Genomic DNA, 12,418 nt, shown 5'->3' on the forward strand with positions numbered 1-12,418 from the left:
CAACGGCCTGCTTTGAGCTCTCTTTTAACTTGGAACCGCCTCTTCCCAGAGCAGGTCAGTACTACTCTGTCCCCAGTCTCTATATAGTACTCCCTCCTTTCATATTACTTGTTGCGAAGGAGTACTCAATTAATCTTCTTCAATTCGATCAGTAAAAAATGCAAAATGGTGCTCCCGTTCCTCCCGTTCTGCTCAATGTGCTATGTACATGGCCAGTTTATAATTCGTTTGGTTCCTTATTTCCTTCGTATCTGCAATGCTTATCAGAATGGGGCGTCGCAGAACATGTGGGATCTGTATCATTCTCTGCATCATCTCCGTATCGACTATGCTCGTATCTGCTGGCGACGATGGGCTATTCCGTATTGCTTTGAAGAAAAGACCGGTACCAAAAGGCCTCTATGGTGAACTATGGCCAAAGAGTACATCAGAGAACGAAGCCACACTTGGATATGCTAGCGTCAGGCTGAACGGCGCCGCGGGGAGAAAGGTTGATCCGGTGAGGGAAGCAGTTAACCAAGTTCGTGTCAACGAGCAAAGGATGTTCGTGGAGGTTGCGGCCGCGGAACAGCGGCGCAAGAGTTACCGGAGTCGCAGATGGGCCAGAGAAGACCACAGTTTGCGTGATGGTCAGCAGGCCGTTATCGAGCTGAAGAACTATGCGAATGTTCAATATGTTGGGCAGATCGGAGTTGGAAACCCGCCGCAGAATTTCACGGTCGTCTTTGACACGGGGAGCTCAAACCTCTGGGTGCCTTCCGCCGACTGCTACTTTTCGGTAAGAAACCAGTTCAAGTTGATTTTATCTTTTAAAAAATTACAAATTTGGATGGTTTGCTTGATTGCTGAATCTGGTTGGCGTGGGAACAGCTTGCTTGCTACTTCCATCCCAGGTATGTATCAGGACGGTCCAGCGCTTACAAAGAAAACGGTATGCTTTCTCTCGAAGACTACAGCATATTTATTGCCGTTTTTGGTTTTTGGTTTATGCCTAGACATGTGGTCTAACCTCTTCCTTCTTGATGCTGTGCAGGAACACCTGTTGCCTTGCACTATGGACCAGCAGGAGCAATTTTTGGTTTTTACAGTGAAGATGAGGTTACTGTTGGCGGCCTCGTCGTTAAAAATCAGGTGCTTCTTCTTCTACCAGTTACTTATCTATAAATTTTAATTTACCAATCGACTGCCAATGCTAATGCTGCTAAACTCAATTGTGCTACTTATCAGGAATTCATTGAAGCTACTTATGAGCATGGTTTTACATTTTTAGCGGCAAAATTTGATGGCATCCTTGGACTTGGATTTAAGGAAATTTCAGTTGAAGGCTCAGTTCCAGTCTGGTATAAATGCTTCCTCTGTAATCTAATTATAGTTGTCCTGAAGCTTCACAGATTAAGGAGCACCCTGTTGTTATTGTTCTGATCCTTACTGCTTATTTATCAGTCTATGTCCATCTTAGATTTGTTTTTCCATGGGTTCATTTATAGCTTGCACTAAGCAGGAATGTGTGGTGAAGTAAGTAAACAATAATCTTCCTATTGGATATATTAAGCTCGCGCTTCCTTCAAATATCTTTTGTCACTTGAGTCAATTGCTTTCGGTGGCATTTTACATCTTCATTTATCTACCAGGTACAATATGGTTTCACAAGGTCTTGTGAAAAATCCTACTTTCTCCTTTTGGCTAAATCGAAATGCAAACGATGGGGAGGGAGGTGAAATCGTTTTCGGAGGTGATGACCCAAAACATTACAAAGGCAGTCATACATACACCCGAGTAACCCGGAAAGCATTTTGGCAGGTAGCAATTGTAGTGTCACTATCTATACATCAGAGTATGTGTAGCATGGTTCTGACTCTATTGTGTTTCTTCTGTTTGTATGTACTATTGGCACCTGTAGTTTGAAATGGGGGACTTTCTTATTGGTGGGAGGAGCACTGGTAATGTACTATGCCTATTTCTTGCTTTAACAGGCAAGTCTACTAGTTGCAACATTTCCCTTCCCTGACCTATGATCTTTAATGTATGTCGTAACAGGAATTTGTGTGGATGGTTGTGCGGCAATAGCACACTCGGGAATTTCGTTGGTTGCTGGTCCAATAGTAAGCAATCCATACCCCTCGGCACAAATTTATCTAAATTTCCATGTTTGTATATGGAAAATGTTCACTTTTGTACAGTCAACTATTGCCAAAGTTTAATTGTATCCTCAATAACAAAAACAGACATTATATGTCCCCCGACCGGCAAAACCACCTAGAGTTGATATCTTGTATCACTAAAGTAGTTTTGACGATGACATGTTGTCATGGCGACGGTTTCATGTGGCTGCCAATCATCACAAAAATTGGGGACAAACTGGAAATTCTGATAGACTTGAAAAAATGCATTATAAGATCAATCCTTGAAACAAAGACTCTTTATATTCAATGAATTTTGGGTTTTTTCTCCAAAGTTTTGAATGTTATGCACTTTAAAATCCTAATATCTTTTACAAAAATTTCCCTTTTTCCCCCATATTTTTCAATTTGTTGCTAATAATGCTGCCGATTTTTTCTCCATTGTTTAGTGTGCCATTGCCCAGATCCATGAACAGATTGGAGCTACAGGAGTGGCTAACAAAGAGTGCAAGCAAGTCGTCACTGGATATGGGGAAGAAATGATGGAATTGCTGAAAACTAAGGTTTGATGACCTCTCTTTTTGCTACTGCCTATATTTATCGCTTTGTAAGAACCTTTTTCTGTCCAGTTTTGTCAATTCAACGCTTCTGGTTAACTGCAGACACCACCAGCACAAGTATGTTCGAGGATTGGACTCTGTGCATCTGATAGAACTCGTGGAGCTAGGTGTGTGCAATGAACGAGGAAGCTTGCTTGTCTCACTGAGGCTCTGAAGTTTATCATGAATTTCCAACAAACCCTCCCGTTTCTGTTCTTATTTTAGATTTCCCCCATAACCTCACATGCTTCATCTGCATTCGCGCAGTGCTGGTATCGAGAGTGTAGCGGGAGAGGCAGGAACATCATCTGTAGATGGCATGTCTGACGCTTTATGTAACTCATGCGAGATGGCACTTACCTGGATGCAGAGCGAGTTCGTTCAGAACCGCACCAAGGAGGGCACGCTCGAGTATGTCAATCGGGTGAGGCTAGCTTGATATCCGAATCAGTCAGCATTTCGATATGTGCATACATCAAACTAATCTTACTAGTTTGCTGGTTTAAACAACAGCTCTGCCACCATATGCCAAGTCCAGTCGGATCATATGTGGACTGTAGACGCATCGATTCCTTGCCAAGTATCTCATTCAGCATAGGTGGACGCATATTCGAGCTCCAGCCAGAGCAGGTATTTCATTTACTCTAGAGAATTTATACCATGACATACTTTTTTCTCTTTTTGCTTTACTACTTCTGGACCTTATAGAAAATTAGAAATCCTAACATTAGCACCGGCAGCACTACTCAAGTATAAATTATTGTAAGTATAAACTTACAGTATCTGGAGTGCAACCATGATGTTTTCACCTAATTTCAACCATTTTTCCTGCCGAGCAGTATATTCTCAAGGTTGGCGAAGGATTTCTGACTCGGTGTATCAGCGGATTCACAGCCTTGGAAATACCCCCTCCAATAGGCCCTTTCTGGTAAGAGGGACAAAGATTACCTGAAGAACACTTCTTTCACCGCTGCTGCTGATTAATTCTCTTCAGTTTGCTCCCGTGAGACACCACCAGCTCTCTGAATTTCAACCATCGATTGGATTGCTCTCTTAATTTCATGCAGGATACTAGGCGAGGTCTTCATGGGAGCGTACCACACCATCTTTGACTACGGCAAGATGAAGGTTGGCTTCGCAGATTCAGCATGACAGAAGCATTTCACTGCTATAAGACTGTATTTGACTGAGCAAAACATGGTCGTCCCTAAGTACATGGGAAGTTGCTTCAAGTTTTATTTACTGTTACATATAGTTGTAAAGCTGAAACTCAGTTTACCGTCTTAGTTCTGGTCATGTATAATAACTGGGTGATGGAAACACCAAGATGCACCAAGTTCATGTTTTAGTTTTCTTTGGCTGGCACCAAGAAAGAATGGCAACATGTTTTTGTCGTCAAATACCAAAAGCTCTTCATACCCCGAGAGGAAAGGCTCTACTCGCTTCACTGTCATCATGCAAGAGAAGGAGTAGCGGTGTTCCAAAAGCGAAGCGCATGGCCACACATTATAGAAGTGGTGCTCCAAAAGCTATTCCTCGTTGCTATATATAATCCACATCCTACTTAAACTAAATCTTTGAGGCATAAACAGTTCTCCCTGTGTTTTCGATGGGGTCCATTCTTGAGTTATTAAAGCCATGATAAGCATATAATTCTTGCCACAAATTTTCTTGGCCGACTATATATGTCTCTGCCACACGGAAAGAATATAATGTCATGGATAATGGACTTGGGTGGGTGTTATAAATTAGTTAACCATGGTGACTTTCACCCTAGTTGACATTATTCTCATTTCTCGGTAGTGGAGACTTGGGTGTAACAAAGGGAAAGGAATGTCATATATTTAAATTGAGCTGAAACCTTCGAAAAGCTTTTCATTGATCCGGCAGGCATTTGCTAAATCAGCTTGTTCCGAGCGTGGGCCATGGAGGCGACTGATGAGAACACTATGATGCATGTAGATGCTACGATGTGTGATGATTACAGATCGCGTATAACCGGAAGTACTGAATTTGAGTGCGGCACCATATAGATAACCTGTAAAAAATTAAAAAGCCTAGTCTTGTTAAAAAAATGGATTATTTCTACTGTTTCATCTCGATAAACACAAAGCTGGAACACCTAGCGAATTTTAGTGTCAAATATGTTATCGATTTTATTTAACCAATTCCGAAACTTATTGGTAATATTTGTACTGGAAATGCTCTTGCTTATGTTGTCGTGCGTATGTGATTGCTTCAGGGATCTAGGAGGGATCGAACTTATGTGTTGTGTGGGTTAGCGAATACCTTTTTTTGGTCGAGAAAATGTCTGGCTGACGTTCATGGATTTATTTATAACTCCGAGTCTCAGACCTTGCGTTTAGAAATATTAATTGGTGAAGGGATATTGAAAATATGCCATTACAGATGAGCAAAAAAGATACTGTACGTATTAGATAAACAAATGCTCAATAGTCTTCTTAGAGTCACAAAACAACATTGTTTACATTCATCCAATTTCTTTTAACTAGAGAGAATCCTTAGTCAGGGTGACTTTTCTATAGAGAAATCACATATAAACTTATGATTTATTCGAAATGGGTGAAATATCGCCCCAGCTTCTGCATCCAAAGGATGCACACGGCTTTTCTTATTTGATTATTCACAATACCTTACAAGAGCAATACAAAAGATCAAACTCGAAGCCACCGCGCTAAACCTATAGAGGGATAAAGGGGGTGACAATTCACCAACTCATATCATCCAAAAACCAAATGCCTTCCTAGGACGCCCAATAGCAGATGAGAAGCACATCCAGTCAACCAGACTCTCAGCATACGCCAACGCACACGCCATAGAAGTTGCTACCACCATCTTCCTCGACTCCATCTTCAAGAGAGATCATCGCATTGACCATGCCAGACCTGCCATCGATGCCGCCACGGTGCCAGAAGACTCCACCATCCTACGCATGTCCATCACACTGCATCCGTCCCGAGACACCACTGCACCATGCCGTGGCGACCTGACGACACCGACACAGCAAAAGCACACCGCTCCACCTCAACACCACCGCCATCCGTTGTCTGCTCCAAAAACGATACCCCCAACAGGAAGAACGGCGTTGCGCGCCACCATCGTCCGATCCGGGAGACCCGGGTCTAGGGTTTCCCCTGGAGCAGCCCAGGCGAAGAACGCAGACTGCAAAGAAAATGCCTTCAACAAGCATGTACGAAGGATCAAGCATAACCATTCGTGAGGCTGCATACATAGATTTTTTTTAAAAAAAAAAGGTTGTCAAAACATATATAAATGAGATCTAGTTTCAAGATCTCATCCCGAGAGGAACGGTGAAGATGGATCGCAATTCCGACAAACAACCGTGTGCCTTTCTACTTTTAGGTCAGTGCTCGGTTGAACTAACTAACACCCGAGTGCTCCCTAGGCGCATCGTATCTAGATTGAGTTGAAAGCTTTGAAAAACTTTTTCATTGATCCAATGGGCATTTTCTGAATCAGGTCTGCTCCTAGGATGGGCAATGGAGGCAGCTAACAAAAAAATGATGCATGTAAATGTTTCGACATGTGATGATTACATATCGAACCTAAGTACTGAGTTTTATAGGTTTCAAGATAGGTGATAATTCAGGGAAATTTAGTTCAAAGTATTTAAATAAAAAATTCTTGATTAAATCCTATTGGAAATTGGAATTTTTCTTATGGTTGTTTGATTTTCATAGGATTATTTTCTAAGTAATCCTTTGCACCAGATTTTATAGAAAATCTAGCATCCACCCATACCTCTATTTCAGATCAATTTTTTATTTTCCTATGGTGAAGTTAAAATTTTCGTGAAAAAATCTGTTCTATTAATAATAATCAATAGCGGTACAAAGAGCTTTAAAAGTAAAAAAAAATACAAATAAATTCTTAGACCACCTAGCGTGGACTACAGTGCTAGAGCGAGCCGAAGACGCGCCGCCGTCCTCGCCCGTCTCTAATCGAAGTACGACAAACCTTATCTTAGTAGAGCTGATTGTTGTAAACAGACCAAAAATCATTATGCTAAGTCCCTAAAAATAAGCTCACTAGAGGAGCAACCATCCTAAAAAAAAGTAATTTATATAAATTTTCTATAGAAATAAAGTTGGCATACCATTGCAATCCTACTTTATTTTTTATGTGAATCAATTAGCTAAGGTGAAGGACGTGCAGGTTGTTGAGCAATGTCGGTGTGTGGCGGGAAGAAGTCAATCCGCATGATCGCATATCCGTGTATGTCAAATGGATGGAGTTTTTTTGTTGTTGCGAAACACAGTAAAATTAAAGACGCTCATACATACACGCACACACTCACTTCTATAAACGCACACGCGCATACCCTACCTCTATGAGCAGCTTTAAGAGAGTACGTCGAAGAACTGATTCAACGGGTCTTGAACTTATCGGAGTCACTGCAGACACTTTGCTGTCAACGGGAACGTCGCCTCCCAGTCAAGAATTTTTCATCTTTATGAGACACCAAAGTATCAAATCTGGAATTTAAATTCTGCTAGGCTAGAGGTGTCACTGCTCTCCTAACCATCCAATCACAGGTTGATTCTCTCAAATAGATGGAGCTGAATTTCCTTCTTTAAGGCCAACTCGAGCGGCTCGACAAAACGAATATTTTATGTTCATTTTGGTTGCACAGATAAACATAGATCTGGCTCAGCTAAGCGATCGGACGCATACTGATTAGCTTGTCTGTGTATCAAATGTGAGGCAGGTTTGACGGGCATTGTCCGCGCCTCCCTCTGGCCGAATATGGCCTGGATGACACTTCTTTCCTTTCTAGATTAATGCATGGTTTATTATTGGCCACATAAGAGTATCTCCACCGGTGCGACCCACACCGCCCATAATAGTGATGGAGCTTGCTTCGATGCCACCCCTTACCAACACTTAAAGGTGTAAATTTTCCTCGTGCCTTCTTCTTTTAGCTCGGAAAAACCCATATCAAGTCCTATGTAGCCTTATATAGACATACTAGGTGTACTCAATGTTCCTACTAGCCGATGTGGCCGTGATACGTCCAAAACGTATCTACTTTCCCGAATACTTTTGCTATTGTTTTGCCTCTAATTTGTGTATTTTGGATACAACTAACACGGACTAACGCTGTTTTCAGCAGAACTGCTCTGGTGTCTCGTTTTTGTGCAGAAATCCAACTTTCGGGAAAATCCTCGGAATTCTTGCGAAGGCCCTATTTTACCAAAATATTGACGGAGCCGAGAAGGGCAAAGGAGGTGGAGGCCCGAGGGCCCCACACCACATGGCGGCGCGGCCCAGGGGGGGCCCGCGCGGCCATGTGGTCTGGCCCCCTCGGCCGGCCTCCGACGCCCCCTTCGGACTACTTATTGGTTTCGACCTGAAAACGCACGGGGAGAAGTCGAAGTCGCCAGAAACCCTCCAGAGAGCCGCCACATCGCGAAACTCCGTCGCGGGAGCCGAAGTCTCCGTTCGGCACTCCGCCGGACGGGGAATTGGAGGAGATCTTCACCGCCATCACCGCCAACGCCTCTCCATCAACCAGCAATGTTTCCCCCATCCATGTGTGAGTAATTCCCCCGCTGTAGGCTGAAGGGGATGGTAGGGATTGGATGAGATTGGTCATGTAATAGTCGGAAGATTGTTAGGGCATAGTGCCTAGTATCCGTAGATGTCACTTTTATGATATTGTTGCAACTTGTTATGCTTAATGCTTGTCACTAGGGCCCGAGTGCCATGATCTCAGATCTGAACATGTTATTGATTCATGAAGATATTCGTTGTTTATGATCTTACCTGCAAGTTGTATACACATGTCGCTGTCCGGAACCAATGGCCCCGAAGTGACAAGAATCGGGACAACCGGAGGGGATGGTAGTGATGTGAGGATCACATGTGTTCACGGAGTGTTAATGCTTTGCTCCGGTACTCTATTAAAAGGAGTACCTTAATATCCGAGTAGTTTCCCTAGAGGCCCGGCTGCCACCGGCCGGTAGGACAGAAGATGTTGTGCAAGTTTCTCATTGCGAGCACGTACGACTAAATATGGAACACATGCCTATTGATTGATTAGTACTTGGATACCGTTTTATTATTATCTGCAAATGCCCATGCTTTGATTGTTACATGAGTTTCTCTCATCCATGCAACGCCCGTTAAATCCGTCCCTGTGCCTACAGTATTTTAATCCTGCTGTTTACTATAATCACTACTGCTGTCTTTATTTCACTGCTGCTGTTATTTCGCTATTTCCACTGCCATAAAACTGTTGCTACTGATAAACTCTTGCGAGCAAGTCTGTTTCCAGGTGCAGCTGAATTGACAACTCCGCTGTTAAGGCTTACAAGTATTCTTTGTCTCCCCTTGTGTCGAATCAATAAATTGGGTAATACTTCCCTCGAAGACCGTTGCGATCCCCTATACTTGTGGGTCATCAAGACTATTTTCTCGGCGCCGTTGCCGGGGAGCATAGCTTTATTTGGAAGTTCACTTGGATTGATATTGTTCGCTGCAAATTCTCCATTATGGGTAAACCTCGCGATACTAAGATCGCCATATTACCATCCACTACAAGAAAAGGTACAACTCGAGTACCTCTCGCTGCTCTTGATTCACCATCTGTGATTGATAAACTTGTTTCACCGCCACATGCTTCACATGCTGGTACTTCTGCTGAATCTGAAAATTCTCATAATATTGATAATGTTTCTGCTGTGCTTGATGATAGTGGTTCATTGGGATCTTTTCTAGATGCTACAATTGTTAAGTCTAGACAAATTGAAAATACTGAAACTCCTAATGCTGCTACACCTGTTAATTCACCTGAGTCTGTTGATTATTCTAGTGATGATCTTGATGAGGATTATGTAGAGCTTGATGATGCTTTTATTGAAAAATGCAATGCTACTACTGATGCAAGAAAAATTAAAAAGTTGCTTGCAGAACATGCTGTTAGATATAAACCATCTCCTGATCCTAAATTTGCCACATCTCCTATAAACATTAGGGATAAAGATTATGATTTTTCCCTTGATCTATCTCATATAGCTATTGTTGAGAAAACACCCTTTTGTGGTACTGAAAAAGAAAGTGCTGTTGAACACTTGACTGAGTTATCTACTCTTAGTGGCGTGTTTTCTGATGATGTCAAGATGCGTACTTATTTTGTCGCTAAAATTTTTCCTTTCTCATTAAAGGATGATGCTAAAACTTGGTATAATAATTTGCCTCCTGGTTCTATTAAAAGTCCAACTGATTTGCGTGATGTTTTCTTTCGAAAATACTTTCCTCGCTAGTGCTCAACATGCTGCTTTGCGGAGAATTTATAATTTTGACCAGGAAGATGGAGAGAAATTGCCCGAGGCTTGGGCGAGATTCTGCTCTCTTATTAGAGCTCAGCCCGATCATGATTTAGAAAAGCATGATTTACTTGATATATTTTATAGTGGACTAACTATTGAGTCTAGGGCATACCTGGATAGTTGTGCTGGTTGTGTTTTCAGGAAAAGAACTCCAGACGACGCTGAAGAATTATTGGCTAAAATAGGCCGGAATCATGATGATTGGTCTACACCTGAACCAACCCCGACACCGATAGTGAAGAAAAGGGGTATGATTAAATTAAATGATGAAGATATGAGGGAAGCCAAGAAGTCTCTTAAAGAGAAGGGTATTAAACCTGAAGATGTGAAGAATTTACCTCCTATAGAAGATATATGTGAGACAATTCCCCCTTCATCCATGATTGAGGTACACTCGCTTCAACACTTTACTAGGGAAGATATTCCGTATTCAAAATCTCCTGCTCAATGCTTAGATGAATTTGATAATTATATTGTTAAGCAAGAAAACTTTAATATGAGAGTAGAGAATCATTTAATGGAAAATTCCCGAGCTATTAGTGAATTGCATGGTATTGTGGAGAGAACCTCCAATGATGTTAAGATACTTGTTAAACATTTTCAAATGGTTCAAACTCAAATTGATCAACTTACTAAAGTGCAAAATGACTTGTTGGGAAATAATTCTAAAGAAAAACATGCTTGTGAAGTAACAACTAGAGGTGGTGTTTCTACCCAGGATCCTCTATATCCCGAAGGGCATCCCAAAAGAGTTGAACAAGATTCTCAACTAATTAAAACTAGTGCTCCATCTAAGAAAAAGAAAAAGAAACATAAGAATGTTGTAGAATCCTCTCGAACCTCGTTAATGATCCTAATAGTATTTCTATTTCGATGCTGAAACTCGAAAGTGGTAATGAACATGAGGAAGATAATGATAAGAATGATACTCCCGATAAAGAAGAAATTGAAAAAGAACCCGAAAAGCCTGCTAAAAATAAAAAGTACACTAAAGAAGACTTTATTACTGAGAAGCATGGTAATGAAAGAGAACCTTGGGTTCAAAAGCAAATGCCTTTTCCTGCTAAGAAACTAAAATCAAAGGAAGAGGAACATTATAATAAATTTTGCGATTGGATGAAACCTTTATTTTTGCAAATTCCTTTGACTGATGCTATTAAATTGCCTCCTTATTCAAAGTATATGAAAGATATTGTTACTAACAAAAGGAAAGTCCCCAATGAAGAAATTTCAACTATGCTTGCTAATTACTCCTTCAATGGTAAGATTCCAAAGAAGTTGGGCGACCCAGGTATACCAACTATTCCTTGTTCCATCAAGAATAATTATGTTAGAACTGCTCTATGTGATTTAGGGGCAGGGGTGAGTGTGATGCCTTTCTCTCTTTATAAGAGACTTGATTTAGATAAATTGATACCTACTGATATATCTTTGCAAATGGCTGATAAATCTACTCGCTATTCCTGTTGGTTTATGTGAAAATGTTCCTGTTCAAGTTACTCATCATTGCTTGATATTAACCGATTTTGTTGTGTTGGAAATGCCTCGAAGATGATAATATGTCCATTATTCTTGGAAGACCCTTTCTTAATACTGCAGGGGCTGTTATTGATTGCAATAAAGGCATGGTTACTTTCAATGTTGATGATAAGGAACACACTGTTTATTTTCCCAAGAGGATTGATAAAGTATGTGGAGTCAATACAATTTTTAATGTGAAAACTATCAAAGTGGGATCCATTGATTGTCCTATATATGAGCCTAAAGAAGAATATCAAACTCTTGTGATTGGATCCATATCAATTCAATATAAGGTAACATGATTGATTTGAGGTTTATTTCTTCTTATGCCATATAAAATTTATTTGATAGCAAGACTTGATCAACCTTGTTAACAAGTATATTTTATTGCATAAGAGAGCTAAACAACATTTCTTTCTTTCTTTCTCCCTCCACTTATTTTACTTGCTGTAGCACTTTTGTTTTGCAATATGCTTTAGTCATTTAAGATTTTAGAAATCATTTTCCTGCGCAGTAATCATTAATTTAATACCCAGAAATGTGCATTTTTCAAAGTTCTCTAAAAATTACAAAAATTATACCGTTGGTCCTATTTTTCGACGAGGCACCTGGGAGCACCAGAGGATGACCTGTGGGGCACCAGGGGGTGCCACACCATAGGGCGGCGCGGCCACCAAGGGGGCCGCGCCACCATGTGGTGTGGGCCACCCCTTGCCCCACTTCATCATCTCTTCCTCCCAGCACCTTCTCTCTCCCGAAAAAACTCGTACCAAGTTTCTCTCACTCGTGTTTCTGCTCAAGAACT

General features: G+C 41.3%; 1 protein-coding gene across 1 annotated transcript; it reads left to right on the forward strand.

Annotated features, from left to right (window-relative positions):
* On the forward strand, positions 1 to 3,871 carry LOC124663503 (phytepsin-like). Its single transcript, XM_047201197.1, has 14 exons — positions 1 to 54; positions 268 to 778; positions 871 to 931; positions 1,034 to 1,131; positions 1,228 to 1,340; positions 1,632 to 1,800; positions 1,901 to 1,940; positions 2,038 to 2,102; positions 2,570 to 2,683; positions 2,783 to 2,847; positions 2,987 to 3,143; positions 3,233 to 3,349; positions 3,559 to 3,647; positions 3,787 to 3,871. The coding sequence occupies exons 2-14, from the start codon at positions 269 to 271 to the stop codon at positions 3,869 to 3,871; spliced, it is 1,683 nt and encodes a 560-aa protein (XP_047057153.1). The 5' UTR covers positions 1 to 54; position 268.
* The last annotated feature ends 8,547 nt before the right edge of the window (positions 3,872 to 12,418 follow it).

Source organism: Lolium rigidum, chromosome 6 (assembly GCF_022539505.1).
Source record: "Lolium rigidum isolate FL_2022 chromosome 6, APGP_CSIRO_Lrig_0.1, whole genome shotgun sequence".
Classification (NCBI taxonomy): Eukaryota; Viridiplantae; Streptophyta; class Magnoliopsida; order Poales; family Poaceae; genus Lolium; species Lolium rigidum.